This window comes from Neofelis nebulosa, chromosome 5, assembly GCF_028018385.1.
Source record: "Neofelis nebulosa isolate mNeoNeb1 chromosome 5, mNeoNeb1.pri, whole genome shotgun sequence".
In the NCBI taxonomy this organism is placed as follows: Eukaryota; Metazoa; Chordata; class Mammalia; order Carnivora; family Felidae; genus Neofelis; species Neofelis nebulosa.
In genome coordinates, this window is record NC_080786.1 from 37,719,969 (window position 1) to 37,743,912 (window position 23,944).

Here is a 23,944-nt window from a genome sequence, read left to right on the forward strand (position 1 = left end):
TGGTGAGTTCTTTATAGATTTTGGATACTAGCCCTTTGTCCGACATGTCATTTGCAAATATCTTTTCCCATTCCGTTGGTTGCCTTTTAGTTATGTTGATTGTTTCTTTTGCAGTGCACAAGCTTTTTATCTTCATGAGGTCGCAATAGTTCATTTTTGCTTTTAATTCCCTTGCCTTCGAAGATGTGTCAAGTAAGAAATTGCTGCGGCTGAGGTCAGAGAGGTTTTTTCCTGCTTTCTCCTCTAGGGTTTTGATGGTTTCCTGTCTCACATTCAGGTCCTTTATCCATTCTGAGTTTATTTTTGTGAATGGTGTTAAGAAAGTGGTCTAGTTTCATCCTTCTGCATGTTGCTGTCCGGCTCTCCCGGCACCATTTGTTAAAGAGACTGTCTTTTTTCCATTGGATATTCGTTCCTGCTTTGTCAAAGATTAGTTGGCCATACTTTTGTGGGTCCAATTCTGGAGTCTCTATTCTACTCCATTGGTCTATGTGTCTGTTTTTGTGCCAATACCATGCTGTCTTGATGATGACAGCTTTGTAGTAGAGGCTACAGTCTGGGATTGTGATGCCTCCCGCTTTGGTGGTCTTCTTCAGTATTACTTTGGCTGTTTGGGGTCTTTTGTGGTTCCATACAAATTTTAGGATTGCTTGTTCTAGCTTCAAGAAGAATGCTGGTGCAATTTTGATTGGGATTGCATTCAGTGTGTAGATTGCTTTGGGTGGTATTGACATTTTAACAATATTTATTCTTCCAATCCATGAGCACAGAATGTTTTTCCATTTCTTTATATCTTCTTCAATTTCCTTCATAAGCTTTCTATAGTTTTCAGCATACAGATCTTTTACATCTTTGGTCAGGTTTATTCCTAGGTATTTTATGCTTCTTGGTGCAACTGTGAATGGGATCAGTTCTTTATTTTTCTTTCTGTTACTTCATTGTTAGTGTATAAGAATGCAACTGATTTCTGTACATTCATTTTGTATCCTGCGACTATGCTGAATTCATGTATCAGTTCTAGTAGAATTTTGGTGGAGTCTATTGGGTTTTCCATGTATAATATCATGTCATCTGCAAAAAGTGAAAACTTGATTTCATCTTTGTCAATTTTGATGCCTTTGATTTCCTTTTGTTGTCTGATTGCTGATGCTAGTACTTCCAACACTATGTTAAACACAAGCGGTGAGACTGGACATCCCTGTCTTGTTCCTGATCTCAGGGGTAAAGCTCTCAGTTTTTCCCCATTGAGGATGATATTAGCAGTGGGCTTTTCATAAATGTCTTTTATGATGTTTAAGTATGTTCCTTCCATACCGGCTTTCTCGAGGGTTTTTATGAAGAAAGGATGCTGAATTTTGTCAAATACTTTTTCTGCATCAAATGACAGGATCATACGGTTCTTATCTTTTCTTTTATTAATGTGATGTATCATGCTGATTGATTTGTGAATGTTGAACCAGCCCTGCAGCCCAGGAATGAATCCCACTTGATCATGGTGAAGAATTCTTTTTATATGCTGTTGAATTCGATTTGCTAGTATCTTGTTGAGAATTTTTGCATCCATATTCATCAGGGATATTGGCCTGTAGTTCTCTTTTTTTAATGGGTCTCTGTCTGGTTTAGGAATCAAAGTTATACTGGCTTCATAGAAGGAGTCTGGAAGTTTTCCTTCCCTTTCTATTTTTTGGAACAGCTTGAGAAGGATAGGTATTATCTCTGCTTTAAATGTCTGGTAGAATTCCCCAGGGAAGCCATCTGGTCCTGGACTCTTATTTGTTGGGAGATTTTTGATAACTGATTCAATTTCTTTGCTGGTTATGGGTCTGTTCAAGTTGTCTATTTCTTCCTGCTTGAGTTTTGGAAGTGCTGCTGTGTGGTGCTTTAAAACAAAGCCTAGCAAAGGTGCTATCAAAACAACATAAACTATCTCATCTCCTAAAAGTCTCTACTTTTCCCTGGGTTTGTTATTTTTCTATTTTGGTGGATGGTTTGGAAATGTAGATGGAACTTGCTGGAAGAGGAAGCATGATTATTATTACTATTTCTAGGAAAAGCAAATAATTCCTTTCTCATTTCTTTTTTACCCTTCCCAGTCTAACATTGAAATAACCCATTCTTTAATAATTACTCACTAGAACAATTTTTTCAAGTATACAATAATGTAGCAAAGAATATACTGAACAACCCTATATAACCATCACTCAGACCCAATAATTATCAAGACTTTGTCACAGCTGATTCCTCATGATAGAAAATTTTAAATCCTTAGATTTAAAGAGCTTTCATTATTGGCCATTTGCTAGGGCTGGAAGCATCTTTGTTACACAAAAGTCTTTAAAAACTATTTTCATATAAGAAAAGATTACTGGTATTTCATTTAAACTTGGCCATATGTGCCTTTTTAAAAATGCCACCATAAAGAGGAATAAAGAGAAAAGAGAATCCCAAATGAGATTATAGTAATGAATCATTATTAAAAAAAAAAAAAATCAAAACTTTATTTTTCTTTTATTCCCTCACCAGCTCCAGGACTGAACTCCATGATAGTAATAGTGCAAAATCCACTGTATTGCCTGAACATAACATGCAGCTTGATCAGCCAGGAAGTCACTAAAAACAGAAAAGCATATTTTAATTATAACATTAATTTTTGAAGACAGGTCATTTATCTTTAGAGCATAATATCTGCTGATACACCCTGCCCCACATATGTTTTATATAATCACTGAATAAGTTAAAAACTATAATCAGAAAAATTCCAAAATATTATTTAAAACAAATTCCATTCTGTCAGATTAAAGTTTTGCCATATAGTTTTCCTAAAGCGATTATTAGAAGACTTAAACCTACTGTGCATATTTATTCAGTCAGTGTACTATACCTGTGATTTAAAGTTTGAGGATATGGCCAAGGAAGCTTTCTAGAAGTGTCACTACCACTCCTAAATAGTCAGGGTGTAATGGGATACAGGGATGGGAAACTATCAGCGAGGATGCCTGAGAAAATCACAGGAGGAAATCAGGAAGACTGTAGAATCTGGTTATAGCAGCTAGAAGATACATTGAAAAGTGCTATCCCCACTGAACAAAATTCCCTCTAATCATTTCTTTCTCAACCATAATTTAAGGGAAAATATTTCTACACACAGACACAGACAGACAGACACACACACACACCTTGGGCTAAAACCAAAAAATAGCCATAAACCTTATTAGTGTCTGTTATCAAAATTTAGGTACAGACACAATTAGAAATTCCAGATATCAATATTTCTGGAAAGCACACTTTTGAAAATGAAAATTTTCTCATTATTAATGAAGAAAAGCATTTTTATCACCTAACAGCAATTACTATACATTTTGGTATATTTCTTTACAGTCTTTTTTCTGTGCCCAGGTTTTTTTTTTTTTTATTGTAATGAGAGTATACTGTATATATGATTTTGTGTCCTGCTTTTGAAATTTGTATTTAATAATATACTATAAGTATCTTTTTAAATTACTATGAACTTTTTATAAGTACCAGTTTAGCAGTTCTACAGATTCTGGAGACAGTGTTATGGCAAGATGGTGACTGTCACAAAGAGGAGATGGACATGATTATGATGACATGTAGATCATTTCTAATTCTGTACTATTATAAAAAACTGTGTAATAAACATCCTTGTGTACATAAGGATCTTCTGTGTTTAAGTTTATATTTTTAAACAGATTTATAATTAGAATTATTGAGTCAAAGGGATAAATAGTTTAACTTTTTGGACATGTACTTTCCAAATAATTTTACCAGTTTATATCCCCATCAGTAATTAAGGAAGAACACTACCATCACTCCTGGACCAACATCAAATATAACAATTTTAAAAGATTTGCTTATTTGCTAGGCAAATAAACGGTATCACATTTTAATAAGTCTATAGTTTAATATATAATAGAAAAGGAAAATAAAACAGATTTATTAGCTATCAAATTAAGCATTTAGTGCCAACAGCAGGTATTATAGCACTATATAACTATAATCAAGGAAAGATAAGGACTAAATAAAGGGTTAGAAGCATAACTATTTTTAACATTTTATTTCTCAAGTCTCAAAAGTCTTACATGATAATAGTAGTTGACAAAGCTTCAAATGATCCGGTGACTTGTACTAGAATTCCTATACATCTAGTTACTGGAGGTCAGTATGAATATAGATGAGAAAGACTATGTCTAGCCTAGAAGACAGTTTGAGAGTACATAAAGCAACATCTGAAGGCTTGGGTCTATCTCTGGGCAGACTCAGGAAAAAATCTAATACTTAGTACTTTATTATATTAAAAAAATAATAGTATAGAAAATATCTAAGTATAACATGTAAGTATGAAAAAAGGTACATGGCATTTCATGAAGCTCTTATTTCACTTATAGAGAAGCAGCCTCATCTAGTGGTTAAGAATATAAACTCTGGGGTTGCCTGGCTACTCAGTCGGAAGAACATGTGACTCTTGATCTCGGGGTTATGAGTGTGAGCTTCATGCTGGGTATAGAGATTACTAAAAAATAAACAAACAAAAAAAAAAAACAAAAAAAAAGGGAGAGAGTATTAAATCTGGAGCCAGACAGCCTGTGTTCAAATCCTGGCTCTGCCACTCACTGACTGTCACCTTGGACAAGTCATTTTAAGCCTCTTGGTTCCTTAGGGTGTCTGGCTAGCTCAGTCAATAGAGCATGCGACTGTTAATCTTGGGGTTGTTAAGTTCAAGCCCCATACTGGATGCAGAGATTACTTAAAAATGAACTCTCTAAAAAACAAATGAATCCACTTTAAAACAAAAAAAAGCCTCTCAATTCCTTAATTTCTGTTGTAAAATAGTAATATTTTACTTACCTTACAGAATTGTTAGAATTAAATAAGTCCATATTTTAAAATGCTTAGAATAGCTCCTGGCACTTGTTAAACACTTTATAAAATTTTGTTAAATAAAATACAAACGTGTAGTTCATACTGTGAGCTACAGTTTAAAAGTGTGAAAGCCACCATTATAGAAGTCAAGTTCTTAAGGAACTTTTGGACTAGGTAATTAACCTGGGGCCAAGCCAGATAGCCTTTGAAGTAAGTGTGATGTGCAAATGGAATATGGAAAGCAAAAACAAAACTAACCGTTTTCTACTTGACAATTTTTATCACGGGAATATAACACATCAGTTAATATCACCTCCAAAACCAGAGTAGTTGAAAGATTGACACTACAATAATTTACATAGCCAAAGAATTCTCCTCTCCCACTACCTTAACTATCAAAATTATGCTGTTTTCTGAAGAAATGCAAAATATGATTTTTTTCTATTTTAAAGTAAAAACATTGGCAAAAACGTACTCAGATACTACATCAACTCCCATCTTCGTCATGTAATATGTTCTTTTATATTGTCTAAACTCAGTTTCAAATAGGTCATCATCTTCAGTCTCATCTTCTAAATTATCTGGAAAAAAGGAAAGAGAGTGGCTGACAATTATGAATATTCTGTTTTTCCATCTAATGCTTTGATAAATACATATCAAAGCAGATGCTTATATGCTATCACAGAAATCTGTTTTATCCAATATTATTGAATTAGTACTAGCTAAGGAAAGATATTGTAACTATTCTGTCAAAAAAATAACATATACTAAATACAGAGTTTGTGCTCACCTTTAGAAGTTACCACTTCTTCTCCATTTTTGTCTAAAGCAGCCCAACATATGGAGGAGCCTTCCTGGCCCTACAAAAATTATAAATCAATATAATAATTATTAATATAATTATAATTTATAAACATATATATAATAATTACATTCCATGCTCATGGATTGGAAGAATAAATATTGTTAAAATGTCAATACCACCCAAAGCAATCTACACACTGAATGCAATCCCAATCAAAATTGCACCAGCATTCTTCTTGAAGCTAGAACAAGCAATCCTAAAATTTGTATGGAACCACAAAAGACCCCAAACAGCCAAAGTAATACTGAAGAAGACCACCAAAGCGGGAGGCATCACAATCCCAGACTGTAGCCTCTACTACAAAGCTGTCATCATCAAGACAGCATGGTATTGGCACAAAAACAGACACATAGACCAATGGAGTAGAATAGAGACTCCAGAATTGGACCCACAAAAGTATGGCCAACTAATCTTTGACAAAGCAGGAACGAATATCCAATGGAAAAAAGACAGTCTCTTTAACAAATGGTGCCGGGAGAGCCGGACAGCAACATGCAGAAGGATGAAACTAGACCACTTTCTTAACACCATTCACAAAAATAAACTCAGAATGGATAAAGGACCTGAATGTGAGACAGGAAACCATCAAAACCCTAGAGGAGAAAGCAGGAAAAAACCTCTCTGACCTCAGCCGCAGCAATTTCTTACTTGACACATCTTCGAAGGCAAGGGAATTAAAAGCAAAAATGAACTATTGCGACCTCATGAAGATAAAAAGCTTGTGCACTGCAAAAGAAACAATCAACATAACTAAAAGGCAACCAACGGAATGGGAAAAGATATTTGCAAATGACATGTCGGACAAAGGGCTAGTATCCAAAATCTATAAAGAACTCACCAAATTCCACACCGAAAAACAAATAATCCAGTGAAGAAATGGGCAGAAAACATGAATAGACACTTCTCTAAAGAAGACATTCGGATGGCCAACAGGCACATGAAAAGATGCTCAACATCACTCCTCATCAGGGAAATACAAATCAAAACCACACTCAGACACCACCTCACACCAGAGTGGCTAAAATGAACAAGTCAGGAGACTACAGATGCTGGAGAGGATGTGGAGAAACGGGAACCCTCTTGCACTGTTGGTGGGAATGCAAACTGGTGCAGCCACTCTGGAAAACAGTGTGGAGGTTCCTCAAAAAATTAAAAATAGATCTGCCCTATGACCCAGCAACAGCACTGCTAGGAATTTACCCAAGGGATACAGGAGTGCTGATGCATAGGGGCACTTGTACCCCAATGTTTATAGCAGCACTTTCAACAATAGCCAAATTATGGAAAGAGCCTAATGTCCATCAACTGATGAATGGATAAAGAAATTGTAGTTTATATACACAATGGAATATTACTTGGCAATGAGAAAGAATGAAATATGGCCTTTTGTAGCAACATGGATGGAAGTGGAGAGTGTTATGCTAAGTGAAGTAAGTCATACAGAGAAAGACAGATACCATATGTTTTCGCTCTTATGCGGATCCTGAGAAATTTAACAGAAGACTATGGGGGAAGGGAAGGAAAAAAAAAAAAAGAGAGGGAGGGAGCCAAACCATAAGAGACTGTTAAAAACTGACAATAAACTGAGGGTTGATAGGGGGTGGAAGGGAGGGGTGGGTGGGTGAGGGGTATTGAGGAGGGCACCTGTTGGGATGACCACTGGGTGTTGTATGGAAACCAACTGACAATAAATTTCATATTAAAAAATAATTAAATAAAAATCTGTTAAGTGAAAAAAATAAAAAATAAATAAAGCAGCCCAACATATGGAGGAGCTTTCCTGGCCCTAAAAAAATTATAAATCAATATAATTATTATTAACATAATTATAATTATATAAACATATATATTAATTATAATATCACACTTACAATTAATTATACCTATAAATCAATATATCAAGATATATTTCAAAGTAAGACATTTAACAGGAAGATTTAAAAAATATTTAAAAGAACTGAATGACCCTTTAGTGATACACTGTAAAAGTTCATTTAAAAAATAATCCTCAGGGTGCCTGGGTGGCTCAGTTGGCTAAGTATTCAACTTCAGATTTTGGCTCAGGTCATGATCTCACTATTTTGAGATCGAGCCCTGCTTTGGGCTCTGCACTGGGTGTGAAGCCTGCTTAAGATTCTCTCTTTCCCTCTGCCCCTCCCCTGCCAGTGCATATCTGCATGTGATCTCTTTCAAAATAAAAAGTAAATAAATAAAAATAATCCTCAAATACTGTGTAAATGTTTTTGGTTTTGTATCACTTGTTCGCTAAGTCTTTATTATGTTGAATTTCTCAAAAATATGTAATGGGTAATTCTCATCTATCGTGTTAACATAATCTATTTATTTATAATTGATTCCTACAATTATAGATAGTACATATTTTCCATATCCCTGGATTCCGTCATTCTTCTTCTTTGTTTTAATTTTTTTAATGTTTATTTTTTTTTTTTGAGAGACAGAACACAAGCGGGTTGGAGCAGAGAGGGAGACACAGAATCTAAAGCAGGCTCCAGGCTCCGAGCTGTCAGCACAGAGCCTGATGTGGGGCTGGAACCCACAAACCGTGAGATCATGACCTGAGTCGAAGTCTGAGGCTTAACCAACTGAGCCACCCAGACGCCCCTGGATTCTGTCATTTTTATATAACTTTGTTATATTCTCCACTTCCAAATTTTTCTCTCATGTGACTCATTTGCTTTTCTATAGTTCTCTCATCTCATCACATTCTTCACATCCTGCTCATCTGTTTTTCCTCCCAGTGATCTTAACTTTTCTTTTATTTTCTGATTGCCTATCTACTGCCAGTGACTCTCATTAGTTCTTCCTATTCCCTTATCTCCATTTCCTTTTGTTCATCCAAACTACGGCCTCTGCTAGTGCTTGGGCTCTTCTTCTAGTTCTTCTCATTTTCCCAGTGTCTCTAACATTAACTATATATGCCTGAAGACTTGGGAAGCTTAAGGAAGGAGCTGAGACGGGTACAGCCAGGGATTACTGATGTATAATTTTTTGAGTACACGTTCCCAAGAAGTTGCTGAGCCTGTTTTCTTAAGAGAAATAACACAGTAGAATGCAAACTGACTGCTGCTAAGTTCCAATAAGGAAAGCTAACCAATTAGGACTACACTAGAGAAAATCAGGGTAACTGCTCTTCCTGGAGCAAGAGTTACTTGGCTTAAGCCTAAATAGAACCAGTATAGCAAGGAGAGTACAGCAAACTCCTCAATTTTATCAGAACCCCAAAACTTCAGAAGTACAGAAAACTTCAGAAGAAGTTTATTTTCCAAGCTAATACATATAAGACATTTTTTAGAGTTTATTATTAATGCTTTGTACGGTATTAGCATATTGTGAATGATTCTATTATTCATTTACTGAGCACCTAACATTTATTAGATATTGTGCTATATTACTCTTACCTAGCCTATTGGTATATTTTATATATAAATTATTTCTATAGAAAAATCACTGATCTAGTTAACATATCAATATTAAATGTTATATAAATACCCACATTTTACAAAAGATAACTGATTTTCTGGGCACTTATATTTAGAAGTTTTGCTACACTTATTAGTAGAATGGATGAGCAAAGAAAACAGAATATTCTTCAAGGGTTAAAAAGAAGTTGATTTTTAGGGGTACCTGAGTGGCTTTGTCGGTTAAAAGTCCAACTTTGGCTCTGGTCATGATCTCACGGCTTGTGAGTTTGAGCCCCACGTCGGGCTCTGTGCTGACAGCTCAGAGCCTGGAGCCTGCTTCAGATTCTGTGTCTCCCTCTCTCTCTGCCCTGCCCCTGCTCAGCTCTGTCTCTTTCTCTCTCTCTCTCAAAAATAAAATAAACATTAAAAAAAAAAAGTTGATTTTTAAAGATCAGATTTAAATGATAGGATCTAATAGAGAAGAAACCAGTTTTTTTTAAATGTTCCATAGAAGAAAATAAAAAATGAAAACGAAATGAGGCAACTACAAAAATCATAAGAAGAAAAGTGAGAAGCATGGAATATCAGTTTTACCTTAACAGCTAAAAAAATGAAAGGACACCTAAAAAAACAGACACCTTTGATTTTTTCTTTTCCTTGTAGTTCTTGGCTTCTTCTGCTGCGACACCTGCTGCTTCATTGAGGTACTTGTTACCAACTTTGCTTTCAAACCACTTTAGGTCCACAAAAACTTCACTGAAGTGTTCCCGATCAAACTATACAAAAATATTTAAATTCATTTAAAAATAACTGAAGTATGTCTGAAAGAATACAAATGAAACTTTTAATAGTTGCTACTTATGGGGCATAGGATATCAAAGAATGTTACTTTTTTATGCACATGGGAACCTCATCTACTATTATGAAAGTTAAAATCAAAAAGCATTAAAAATAATAGGTGAAATTATACAGAATGATCAATTGGAGTAGAAGTACCAAAACTTTTTCTTTAAGTATTATGTAATTGGTTTGTGACCATTTATAGCTACCCTGGGACAGGAAAATAATACCTAGTTACTTACATCTGATAGTTTCACAAGGTATTTCTCAAATCGAGGTAAGTTGAGATGGCCATTTTCATTAATATAACCTAAAAGGAACAAAAACTAAATTTGTACTAAAAGCTAACATTATTTTTTCAAAACAATTCCACAAAATTCTTTTTACAAATTTTGAATGTTGACATTCTAGTAATCAAGAAAAACACTCAAGTGTTGGGCAATATAACTGGTGCTAGTTTCTATGACACTCATGTGACAGTAATATAAAATATGTAAGAACTGAAGCAAAATAAATTCCAGGTTCACATAATAATCCTCCTACATTTCCAACAAGTGTAGGAGGTGAAATGTGGTTTCTTCTGGTGAGCATACCCTGTAATTAATCAGATTATCAACGCAGAGTTAGTTATGTCTTTAAGGTTCAAGTTTAAAAATGCAGCGAGGATGGGGCGCCTGGGTGGCTCAGTTGGTTAGGTGTCAGACTTCAGCTCAGGGTCATGAACTTGTGGTTTTTGAGTTTAAGCCCCGTCGGGATCTGTGCTGACAGTTCGGAGACTGAAGCTGCTTCAGATTCTGTGTCTCCTTGTCTCTCTGTTCCTCCCCCACTTGCTCTCTCTCTCAAAAATAAATAAAGATTAAAAATAAAATTTTTAAAATGCAGCGAAGCTTAAAATAAAACTTATCATTAGAAGATAATTAATTCTTATAATCTAGGCATGTAATTTATATGAAAGCTGTAGGGTAGCTAAAGATAAAGATAAAAGAAAAGTATAAATTATAATAGATATTAAGTTCAACTCATGAAGTTGGACGCTTAACCGACTGAGCCACCCAGGCATCCCTCTTTCCCTCATTTTACATCTTCTACTGGCTTTCTTAAATAATCAAAGGCAGCGATTAGTTAGGTATCAGTAAATGAGGCTGCTTAACTCTTGTCATTTTCTTTGCTTGTGAACCACTGAACATTATAACCTCAGAGCTTAGTGTCTTAGACCAAAAGAAACCCCCAATTTTTTTCCTACTTTAGCTGTGCATGCAATAATCTAATAAACTGAGTCACATTTTTACGGTTAGGTGAGTGAGTGCTAAATTAAAGTAGCCTCAAAAAAAATATTAAACTTTTCTTACCACCAAGTTCTGGCAGGATGGTAATATATGTTCCATAAAGAAGAGGCAGTGCATCATGATTAATATGTAAATGAGGTAGATGAGGGATAAAATCATTGCCAACAAGAAATCCCATCAAAATCCAATCATCTATTATCCTTTCAATATCATATTTGAATGTGATCTTGTCCTATAGCAAAATGGAGAAAAAGTCAACTTGTACGGAAATTCTACTTACACAGTTCCTTTGTACCACAGCTATATTAATACTTACTTTCAATACTGAAAACTCATAGTCAATATACTCTCTCATTAAAGATAAGTGTAGGAGGTGAAATGTGGTTTCTTCTGGTGCGCATACCCTGTAATTAATGAGATGATCAACACAGAGTTAGTTGTGTCTTTAAGGTTCAAGTTTAAAATGCAGCGAGGATGGGGAGCCTGGGTGGCTCAGTTGGTTAGATGTCAGACTTCAGCTCAGATCATGAACTTGTGGTTTGTGAGTTTGAGCCCCATCGGGCTTTGTGCTGACAACTCGGAGCCTGGAGCCTGCTTGGGATTCTGTGTCTCCCTATCTCTCTGTTCCTCCCCCACTTGCTCTGTCTCTCTCTCTCTCTCTTTCAAAAATAAATAAAGATTAAAAATGCAGCGAAGCTTAAAATAAAACTTATCATTAGAAGATAATTAATTCTTATAATCCAGGCATGTAATTTATAGGAAAGCTGTAGGGTTGCTAAAGATAAAGATAAAAGATAAAAGTATAATTATAATAAAGTTCAAATAATTGGTCTGCCTTATGCTTTTTTTGGAAAGATTCTCAGAATTAAGAAAGCCTAAATAATAGATAACAGATTTAAGAAACCAGTGGTTTCTGGCCCATTTAAGGCTGGCCACGAGCAGAAAGCATACATATAAGTGAGTATATACACTTTTCTGCCTACTGCAGTACAGACAAAAGCTTCAATGATGAGGCTCCATCATTTCTTTCTTCTTATCTTTCCCTGGCTTGGTATAGGGGTCTATATTCCTAGCTATTGGTCAATACTTCAAGCTTAACCAGAAGTAAGAATATAAACTGACAATAGCATTTAAAATTTTTTTTAATGTTTATTTATTTTTGAGAGAGGGAGAGAGACAGAGTATGAGCAGGGGAGGGGCAGAGAGACAGGGAGACACAGAATCTGAAGCAGGCTCCAGGCTCTGAGCTGTCAGCACAGAGAATGATGTGGGGCTTGAACCCACAAACTGGGCGATCATGACCTAAGCTGAAGTGTGACGCTTAATTGACTGAGCCAGCCAGTTGTCCCTAAACTGACAACAGCATTTTAAAAGGATTATGTATCATGAGCAAGTGGATCTATCCCAGGAATGCAAGGATGGCTCAATGTAAAAAAATAAATCAATGTAATAAATTAGATTAATAAACAAAGGAAAATCACCATACAATTAACTAGCAAAGAAAACATTTGTCAAATTCAATACCTTCCAAGATAAAGGTACTTAGCCAAGTAAGAATAGAAGGAAACTTCCTAAACATGAAAAAATGAATTTATGAAAAACAAACATCTAATATCATATTCCATGTTAGAAGACTGAAAGCTTTCCTCCTAAGATCAAGGATGCCCATTTTCACTATAGCTATTCAACATTATACTGGAAGTCCTAGCCAGGGCAATTAGGCAAGCAAAGAAATAAGAGACATACAAACTGAAAAATAAGAAGTAAAACTATCTCTATTTACAAATGTCATGATTCCATATACAGAAAATCCCATAGAATCCCCCAAAATTGTAGGATACAAGATCAACACATAAAAATCAGCTGTGTCTACATACCAGCAACAAACAATCCAAAAAAGAAATTAAGAAACAATTCTATTTAGAATACCACCCAAAAGAGTAAAAAACTTAGGAACAAACTTGACCAAAGAGGCAAAAGAAAAAAATCAAAGGCAAAAAACTGAAATCATAGACATAGAGAATGACAGATGGTTCCCAGAGGTAGAGGAGTGAGGGCTGGGCAAAATGGGTGAAGGTGGCAAAAGGTGAAAACTTCCAGTTATACGATAAATATGTCCTGGAGATATAATGTACAGCATGGTGACTACCTTAAAAAATTCTTTTTAAATAAAAGGGAAAACAAGAAAAAAAAAAAAACAGTAAAAGACTTACATACCAAAACTACAAAACACTGTCAAAAGAAATTAAAGAAGACACAATGATTGTAAAACATTCTGTATTGATGAACTGGAAGACTTACTATGAAACCGTAAATAGTACCCAAATGGATGTACAGATTCAATGCCATCCCAGTCAGGTTTTTCACACAAACAAAAAATCCCAATGACATTTTTTACACAAACAAAAAATCCATCCTAAAAATGATTAATCTCATGAGACTCCAAACAGCCAAAATAATCCTCACAAAGGAGAACAAAGTTGGAGGTCTCATCCTTTCTGATTTCAAAACTTACTACAAAGTTTCAGTAATCAAAATACCGTGGTAATGGCATAAAGAAAAACACAGAGATCAACTGAATAGAATACAGAGCCCAGGAAAAACCCTTGCATATATGGTCAAATGATTTTCAACCACGGTGTCAAGACCACCCAAGGGAAAAAGACAGTCTTTTCAACAAATGATTTTGGGAAAACTGGATATCCACATGCAAAAGCATGAAGTCCACCCTTACCTCATACCAAATATAATAATTAACAACATGGATCAAAACCCTAAATGTAAGGGTTAAAACTGCAAAACTCTTAAAATGGGAAAACATTTTACAACATTAGATTTGGCAATTTCTTGGATATTACACTAAAAGTAACAAGCAACAAAAGAATGGACATCGTCACAATTAAAAATTTTGTGCATCAAATGACACTATCAGCAGAATAAAAACGAATGGGAGAAAATCTTTACAGATCATGTATCTGTTAAATGGTCACTATTCTTAATTTAATTGCTCTTCTTTCTTCTAACATATATGCAGTATGATTTACCTTTGTGTCTTTTTGCCACCAAACCGAACCTCTTCTCTTAAAAGAGAGAAATGTGCCTCATGACTTGTTAATCCAAGCATAATCTGTTGAAAAATGATTAAAAAATGTTTCTATTCTCTCATTTTTTACAGTATCAGGTTCATAAAAGCAATTAAATTAAAAACATTTCTATGTAGAAAAAAAGAGGCTTTTTTAATAAAAACATCACATTATATAAATATCAAAATCTGATCCACTCATAAGTTATGAATGGTGTAAAATGAATGCACTTTTCTAAGAAAAAATGTTTACCTTAGACTCACATCACCGTTGTAACTACCACCCTGCCCACCCTCCACAAAAATCCCCAAAACCTTCTCTAGGTTTTCACACCTTTCCATCCGCCATGGGGGAAATGGGTAAAAAACTGGAGGTTGCAGCTTTTCCATGATAGAGGAATGTTAAGACTCTTCTGGAGGCCAGAATACCTCTACTACGTGAAAATTAAACAAACAAACAAAAAACTAGAAAAGGTCATCTTCATTTAATTTTCTCATATAGTATTCTTTCCTTTCCTTTTCTATTTTAGAGAAAGAGAGTGCGTGCACAAGCAAGGTAGGGACAGACAGGGAGAGAGAGAATCTTAAGACAGACTCTGTGCAAGCACTGAGCCCAATGCAGGCTCAATCTCACAACCCTGAGATCACGACTGGAGTTGAAATCAAGAATGGAACGCTGAATCAAATGAGTCACCCAGGAGCCCTTCTCACATAGTATTCTAATGTCCAAAGTAAGTCATTCAAATAGTCTAGTGAGACATATCAACCAACTGCAACATATATTGTTTATTTCGACCTAATTCATACAAAACAAGATGAAACATTTCTGAAGCAATCAGGAAAATGTGAATACTAAATGGTTATTTGTATATTAAACAGTGATTATTAATTTTTGTTTTATGTATGATAATGGCATTATGGTTATTTATTTCAAACAACCCTTCTTTAGAGAAAGATTAAATGATACAATGTCTGGGATACACTTCAAGAGTCAAGGGAAGTAGGAGAAAGGAGATAGATGGTTAGGGATAAGAAAAGGAAAGTAATTTAATATTTAGAGTATTTATTTTAGGTTGAAAATTATTTAAGGTGGATAAAGCCTATAGGAAGTTTCATTATTTTATAACTTCTCTACTTTATGTTTGAAAATTTCTGTAATAAAAAGTTTAAATGAAAAAAGTATAGTAAAGTTATTTAGGTCATGGAGTTATCAGATCAGGTATTATTAAAAGTTATGTATCAAGCATGAGATTAAAAAGCCCCCTCTACCCTGACCACGGCAGAGTATTCATAGCACAAGGATCAGTCAAGTGTGAACACTAACTACAGAGACCTGCTAATCATAAATTATGGCAAGAGTTTTCTTTTTTTAAAAAATTTTATTTATGTATTTTGAGAGAGACCGTGTGCATGAGCTGGGGGGAGACAGAAAAAGGGGGAGAGAGAGAGAGAATCCTAAGCAGGTCTGCACTGTCAGCACAGGGCCTGATGCGGACTCGAACTCTTGAACTGTGGGATCATGACTAAGCCAAAACCAAGAGTTGGACGCTTAACTGACTGAGCCACCCAGATGCCCCAAAAGAGTTCATTTTCTAATTGTTTTGAACTGTGCTAATGGCAGAAGTAGGAACCATTATTATGTTTCCAATATTTGTTTCTACAGCCAGAAAGCTTCTTATAAAAGTCTCTTAGATATTTAACTAAAATGGCATAAGGTTGTAATAAAAATAAATGTTATACCTACCAAGTCGGCATCTAAACCATAAAGACAATGTCTGGTGTTTGGATCATGATCTGGCTTTGCTTTCTCAGATCTGATAAATTCCATGATTTTATGTTCTCCTTCTCCGGGAGTCTAAATACATGTTAAAAAAAAATGTGGTAATATGCTGTGCGTTAGAATATTAAATTTAAAAATATCTTTAAATAAAAAAAGATAATAACCTCATGGCCTGAGAAGTAGATGGTAACTCCTTGCCACGATTTATCTGTAGAAATTTTCATATTTACAAAATACTTCAGATGTTCATGTAACCTGGCCATGAATTCAGTCCCTATAAATAAAAAGTTTTAACAAGTTTAATCTGAAAAAAATAAAAATAAAAAATTTAATCTGAGAGAGACATAAAAAAGAATGAGTTCCCAGAAACAACATGAAATTGGATCTGAGTATCCAGCTGGGTAGGAATAGCTAAGTATTCCTCCAGAGGAAAAGCCCTCATGCCTTTCCCTAGCAAATATTACAATGTTTCTCATTTCACTGCTCACCCTAAAATGAAGTTAATTTCATGTAGCTAAATCAAGAAATATTACTACTGCCTGAGAACTATGCTTCAGTATCTTCACACAAGGGCAGAGTTTCAACTCTAATGAATCTCAATCTTCTATTTCCTCTGCTGGCTTCTGAATGTTTTTTAAGGCCTGTAGCTATAATCAGATTACTAACAACAACAACAACAACAACAACAACTATTATTATTATTACTGTTTACCTGGAAAATTATTATTCTGGAAACTGAATTTACAGTGATTATGTTTCAGGAAAAGTCCAGAGGGTCAATAGTCAAAGGCAACACGGTCTTAAACCACATCAGGATAAAACTGGTCATTAAATCAACCAATGTATGATAAGAACACTTAAGTGAAAGACAAAATTACCATAGTTAGTAAAGAAGTCATGAAAAAAAATAAGATTTTAAGTTTTTTTCAAAGTAGAAGATTATAATGATGTTAGACAAAGCTCTAGTAAGTACAGAGTATGTTGTTGCATATAAAACTAATTTAAAGTTATAATACTAATAAATTAATTTACTCTTAAAGTCACAGAATTTTAACTGCCTTTAAGAAATGTGATAGTAAGTGCTCCAGACTAGGAGAATGGGTTTCTTATCCTACATAATAGGCTAGTTCCATGGATGTGACTCAACCTCACTGAGTCAGTTTTCATACAAACAAATGGTGGGAGTAGGACGGATCTTGTAAGATCCTTCTAGGTTTAGAAGTCTGGATCTGGGAGAGTCCTATCCACAGCTGCTCTTATCAACATCTGTAAATCCGTACAGTGGGTCTTCATAGGAGCACTTATAATCAAGGTGATCAAGATATCTCATGAGAAGACACAACTGGGAAAACCACAAATGGAATCTTAAGGACAAAATAGAGACCAGAAAAAAAACATCTGAAAAAATATTTACATTTACATTTAAATCTCTCAAAATTTTTCTTTCAGTGAATTTACCTGGTGTAATACAGTTGGAATCAAATCTGGCCTCTGTAGGAAGAGTTTCTCCTTTTTCTAATGCCTTCTTTATTTTGTCTTCTGCCTCCTTTGCTGACCTTAAATGTTAAGGGAAAAAATATCTTAAGGTTTTTGGGGAAAAGTACAGATCTTTACATAAAGTAAACTGTTATTTAGATGCTTTTGTAACTAAAATATTAATTAACCAATTTGAGGTTCAAAACATAACACAAGTTTTGAAATGATTATAATTGATAAAGATGAGCCTCAGAATTGTTTGTTTTTATTTATTTAAAGAATTGAGTTTTTCAGATAACTATAGAAGGAGAACATTACAACAGTATAAAATTGATACAGAAAATTACAAATACTTATAAAGTAATTCTTTTTTTTTTTTTTTTTTTAAATTTTTTTTTCAACGTTTTTTATTTATTTTTGGGACAGAGAGAGACAGAGCATGAACGGGGGAGGGGCAGAGAGAGAGGGAGACACAGAATCGGAAACAGGCTCCAGGCTCCGAGCCATCAGCCCAGAGCCTGACGCGGGGCTCGAACTCACGGACCGCGAGATCGTGACCTGGCTGAAGTCGGACGCTCAACCGACTGCGCCACCCAGGCGCCCCAACTTATAAAGTAATTCTTTAAAAAAAATTTTTTTTTAATGTTTATTTATTCTTGAGAGAGAGCGAGTGCGTGAGCATGAGTGGGGGAGGGGCAGAATGAGAGAGGTACATAGAATCTGAAGCAGGCATCAGGCTCTGAGCTGAATAGCACAGAGCCCTATTCGGGGCTGAAACTCCTGAGCCGTGAGATCATGAGTTGAAGCTGGACACTTAACCGACTGAGCCACCCTTGTGCCCCAAAGTAATCTTTTAAAACTGACCCAGAACAATATAAATACTTATAATTCTCTTAACTATATAACAAATCGATTCTACAAATAAGTTCAAAAATAGAGCATTAAGCATTCATTATATATACATTCTACACTGACTAATAATATCAAACAGGAAGCACATTATTAAAATGATCTCTAAGAATATTACATAAAAATAATTGTAAAATTGTAATTGCAATTGAGCACAATTTGCGTTTCCTCATAAAAAACATTCATGAGACTGAAGCGCTGCCCGCTGCACTAAGAAGGTACATAAAAAACATTTAAAATCAAAGCCTAGTAACATTAATGCCATCATGATTTGCCAAAATTGTGTCACTATTGAAGCAACAGGATTTACTAGAAAGAAACGTGGGTTTTAGAGTCAGATGGACCTAGGTTTGAAAATAGGCATCCCAATTCCCAATGTTCTGCTTCTCCTGTAACCCGTCTGTGGCACACTGTATACCATGTGGCATTTACATTAGGAAGCTCTGCTTCATGTACTTGATACTAGCTCTATCTACTGTGCCTGCGGAACTGCATTTCTATGATAAATAACTCTTCTTCATATGTAACTTCTCTCTCTTACCAACCCCCTCAAGATAGCAAAAACTCTGAAGATATCAACTTATTTGTAATTTCTCCAATAGAAGCCATTCTTTGCTCTCTTCTCTCCTTCCTTCCTTTGACTGGACAAACAATTACTCAATGTTACTATGTGACAAGTTTTGGAGATATAACAGAAAGGATTCCTATTTTCACAGAGCTTACACTCTAGTGGGGAGACAGAAAAGTTAACAGCCCTAATGTTTAATGTGGCTGCAATATACAGAATGTGTGGGACAGGGACAAGGAAACACTTGTCCTTCAAGCTTCAACACTATTGAAGCAATCCAGGTGGAAGATTACGGTAGCCTAGGCTGAGACAGTAGCAGTAAAGATGAAAAGAAGGAAATATATATGACAAATTTAAGAGAATGGATAAACAGGAGGTAGGTATAGAGAATGAGGAAGAAGACGTCCAAATTGCTCTTGAGACTTTCTGGCTGAGCAGCTATTTGCATGGTGTTATTATTCACTGCAATAGAAAACAGAAGGAAGGCAGTTTTGAAATGGGAGTTCAGTTCTGAACATGTTAAGCCTGAAATGTATCTATGGTATCTAAAAGGAGATATTTAGGAGACATTTGGATATACAGGAGTTGTAGAGAGAGATATCCACCAAGAAGATAAATCTGGGAGTCATCAGTATAGACACAGTAATTAAAACCACTGGATAGGATCTCTCAGGACCAAGGACAGGACCTTAAGAAAAATCAGTATTTAAGAAAAAGGCAGAGGAAGAGAAGATAACAGGGAGATCAAGAAGGTGCAGTCAGAGAGAGTGTGGTTACATAAAGGTCAAGGAAAAGAAGTTCAAGAAAGAAAGAATGGTCAACATTGTTAAAAACTATAAATAAATGAAGTAATATACAGAGAGAATTCTAGCCATACAAAGTCTATTTGTAATCTTGTAAGGGAGTTTTAGTGGTAGGGATGAAAGCCAGACAGCAGCAGATTTTAAAATGAGTAAGAGATGCAGAAAGATTATAAGTAATTAAAAGATTATGAATGGATAATATAGTCTCTGTGGAAAATGAGAAAAAGCTGACTGGAGGATTCAATGTCACTCAATATTGTGTCAGCACAATATTTAGTAAATGCTTTCGATGGCTATGGTGGATTGGCCCTCAACATCCATTTCATTCTCCTAGTTTTTCTTCTGATAGGGGAGAGGTTAGAAAGCTAAAAAATTAAATTCTGAGGCTTCCTTGCAGCTAGGTGAAAGGATATAACTTAGATTCCATCAGTCAGATACCTCCATAAAAGATTTGGAAGGTGGAAGTGTTGTGTGCTGAAGTGTATATGATTGTTGAGGCACTGGGTTTATAGGATTTGTGTATTTTATCAATAATAGAAGAGTTCCCAATATTCAGTAGTTTCATAGGTGCTGAGAAGCAAGGGGCAGGGCAGATCTACCAGATACACTGGGGCTCTGGAGCTAACAGATACAGCGGTGGCTTCCTGATCGCTGAATTACAACTAAAGTGATTTATTTTTGGAGCCAATAGTTCAGGTAGTACCTTCTTAATCCCTGGATCACAGATAAAGGAATACATTCCTGGAACCACCTCTTCTGGTGGGGGCCTGTGAACTCCTCACCTTCCTGAATGCTGTAGTAATAGTGCCACTGTGGGTTCACTTCTATAGTGCTGTTCTGAAGTCACTCTTGAAGGCTCACCTAAATTCCCATCCTTTTGGCTCTTAAAATGATTTTTATAAGCACCTAATTCTTTGCATTATATCCCCTTCTGCTTAAAATAGCCAGGTTTCTATTTCTGCAACTGAACACAGTGGGCTTATATAATCCTTTCTCAATACTAGATTTTCTAGTCCAATAGCTCCCCCAAATTAGTTTAACAAATACCAGGGGAATCTGGTAAAAATGGTTTCCAGGGCCCAATTTTTAGAGATTCAAATTAAGTAAGTCTAGGTTGGTACCTGAGACTCTAAATTTACCAAGAGATGGTACTTGTCTTTAAAGATCTCACAGATGGGGCACCTGGGTGGCTCAGTTGGTTGAGTGTCCGACTCTTGGTTTCGGCTTGGGTCATGATCTCATGGTTCAAGGGTTCGAGCCCTGTGTCGGGCTCTGCACTGACAGCAGAGCCTGCTTGGGATTCTCTGCCTCTCTCTCTCTCTCTCTCTGTCTCTCTCTGAAAATAAGTAAATAAACTTAAAAAAAAAAAAAAAAAGATTTCACAGTGGGTGCCTGGGTGGCTCATTCAGTTAAGCGTCTAGACTTTTGATTTTGGCTTGGGTCAGGATCTCACGGTTTGTGCTGTCGGCACTGAGCTTGCTCAGGATTCTCTTTCCTTCTCTCTGCCCCTCCCCATCCCACATGCACCATGCTGTCTCTCTCTCTCTCTCTCTCTCTCAAAATAAATAAGTAAACATGAAAAAAAATTTTTCACAGGTGTTCCAGTATCTTCAAGATCTTTCCTCTTTTGATATTTAAATCAGTATTTTTTTCCATCCTTTTCCCATTCTCACTGCTAGCCTTCTCCAAGGTGCACTCCTACCTTCCTTGATCATTTCCATATTTTATTCACAGGTGCCCTTTCCACTCCGTTACCTGCTGTTGTAATGAAAGGATTCATTATGCTAACAACCCATCAAACACACAGAACTCAGGGTTTCTTTCCATCAATTCTAACATCCTTCTTAACTTTACTTATCCTACTTGTAAATAAGGACACAACATGATCTCATTGTTTTTAAAAACTATTTCACATGTCCAGGGTTTTGACTTTAAAACTCTATGTACCTTTTCTCATTTTTACTTTTCCTACTGTTCACCTCACACACTGGGGTGGATAATACCTCAAATGTCCTAACTCAGCTCTCTTCTCATACTCCACCAATCATTTTCTAGTCTCACTTGCCTTTCTAACCAATTTGGACCAATGCTCAATCAGAGTCAGCATCTAGCCCACAGTCTAGGCATTTAACAAATGTTTGTTGAATTAAATTGTCAACGATGTTTCCATTAGAACAATCTCTCATTTCACTTTGTAGTTCTCTGGTTCAGGGCAGACTACTAGTGGAGTTTTCTCTACTACAATTGACCCTTGAACAACACAGGTTTGAACTCTGTGGGTCCACTTGTGTACAGATTTTTTTTTAATGTCTATTTTTGAGAGAGAGAGAGGGAGAAAGTGCACATGAGTGAGGTAGAGAGGGGAAGAAAGAGGGAGACAGAGGATCTGAGGCAGGCTCCATGCTGACAGCAGAGAGCCCAATGTAGGGCTTGAATTCATGAACGGTTATATCATGCCCTGAGCTGAAATCAGATGCTTAACCAACTGAGCCATCCAGGCGCCCCCGCTGATTTTTTTTCAGTAAATATGGTTTAGTACTATAAATCTATTTTCTCTTCCTTATGATTTTTCTAATAACATTTTCTTTTCTCTAAGCTTACTTTATTGTAAGAATATAGTATATAATACACATAACATACCAAATATGTGTTTATTGCTTATGTTATTGCTAAGGATTCCAGTTAATAGCAGACTATTAGTAGTTAAGTTCTGGGGGAATCAAGTTATATGCACATTTTATACGCGCGGGGATTGGTGCCCCTGACCACTGCATTCAAGGGTCAATTGTACCACTATTATCAAGGAGAAGTTTAAAAATTTACGAATGAAAACAATAGTAACTTTACACAGCTCAACACAGCTTTGAGAATGACACTTCACTTCAGTTACTAATTTGTTTACTTGACTGATATAATGTGACATAATCAGTTATTTCCATTTCTGGGGGAATTTAGGCAGAAAAGACACATGAAAAGAAGATGCATTGCATTAAGCCAATTATCTTTAAAATAATACATTTTATTAATCTAAAGAGTATTCTCAAATAAACCACAAATGCTTTACCTAAAACGCCTCCCACGCTGTTGGTTCATCTTTGCTCGAGGAGCCACACCATCAACAGCCATAAAGAACACTTTCCTAGGTTTAATGATGCGAAACAACACTTCCAAGTAGTGAAAAATATCAGTAAAGATTTTATCGTCTGAAATTCTGAAGTGAACATCATCATCATTAGGATGGGAACATTGATGTATGATTCCATTCATGTCCAGGTACAAGTTGTCAAATTCAGGAATCTAAAAAACAGAAAAATGATAGAAATCATTACTATAACCAACTATGGATATCTAAGTATATATATACATACAATGGAGTATTACTCGGCAATTAAAAAGAATGAAATCTTGTCATTTGCAACTACGTGGATGGAACTAGAGGGTATTATGCTAAGCGAAATTTCTCAGTCAGAGAAAGACAAAAATTATATGACTTCACTCATATGAGGACTTTACGAGACAAAACAGATGAACAAGGGAAGGGAAGCAAAAAATATAAAAACAGGGAGGGGGATAAAACATAAGAGGCTCTTAAATATGGAGAACAAATAGAGGGTTGCTGGAGGGGTTGTGGGAGGGGGGGATGGGCTAAATGGGCAAGGAGCTTAAGGAATCTACTCTTCAAATCGTTGCTGCTCCATGTGCTAACTTAGATGTAAACTATAAAAATAAATAAATTATAGAAAGAAATAAAATAAAATAAAGTAAAATAAAATAAAATAAAAGTACATTCAAGATTTACTGTTTGCTTCAAGAAATCTGAAAACCTGGATCAAAATCTCAAGGTGATTTTTTTGAGAGGGTGGGGGTACTTTACAAAGTGATTCCACTTTCCTTAGGAGAATAAACAAGCAAGGAAGAATATTAAAAAGTAATGAAGGAGGGGTGCCTGGGTGGCTCAGTCAGTTAAGTGTCTGACTTTGGCCCAGGTCATGATCTCATGGTTCGAGGGTTTGAGCCCCACATCAGACTCTA

General features: G+C 35.6%; 1 protein-coding gene across 2 annotated transcripts in view; it reads right to left on the bottom strand.

Annotated features, from left to right (window-relative positions):
* The window catches only part of XRN1 (5'-3' exoribonuclease 1), a 120,905-nt gene that overhangs the window by 88,944 nt on the left and 8,017 nt on the right, over positions 1-23,944 (bottom strand). For both annotated transcript variants that reach the window (XM_058730101.1, XM_058730100.1), the window contains exons 2-13: positions 22,977-23,209; positions 17,615-17,712; positions 16,321-16,430; positions 16,121-16,231; positions 14,339-14,421; positions 11,611-11,698; positions 11,358-11,526; positions 10,251-10,318; positions 9,807-9,944; positions 5,672-5,741; positions 5,357-5,462; positions 2,521-2,610 (exon numbers count right to left, since the gene is read on the bottom strand). In XM_058730101.1, the coding sequence (XP_058586084.1) occupies positions 2,521-2,610; positions 5,357-5,462; positions 5,672-5,741; positions 9,807-9,944; positions 10,251-10,318; positions 11,358-11,526; positions 11,611-11,698; positions 14,339-14,421; positions 16,121-16,231; positions 16,321-16,430; positions 17,615-17,712; positions 22,977-23,209 (1,364 nt within the window). The remainder of the gene's footprint in view (positions 1-2,520; positions 2,611-5,356; positions 5,463-5,671; positions 5,742-9,806; positions 9,945-10,250; positions 10,319-11,357; positions 11,527-11,610; positions 11,699-14,338; positions 14,422-16,120; positions 16,232-16,320; positions 16,431-17,614; positions 17,713-22,976; positions 23,210-23,944) is intronic.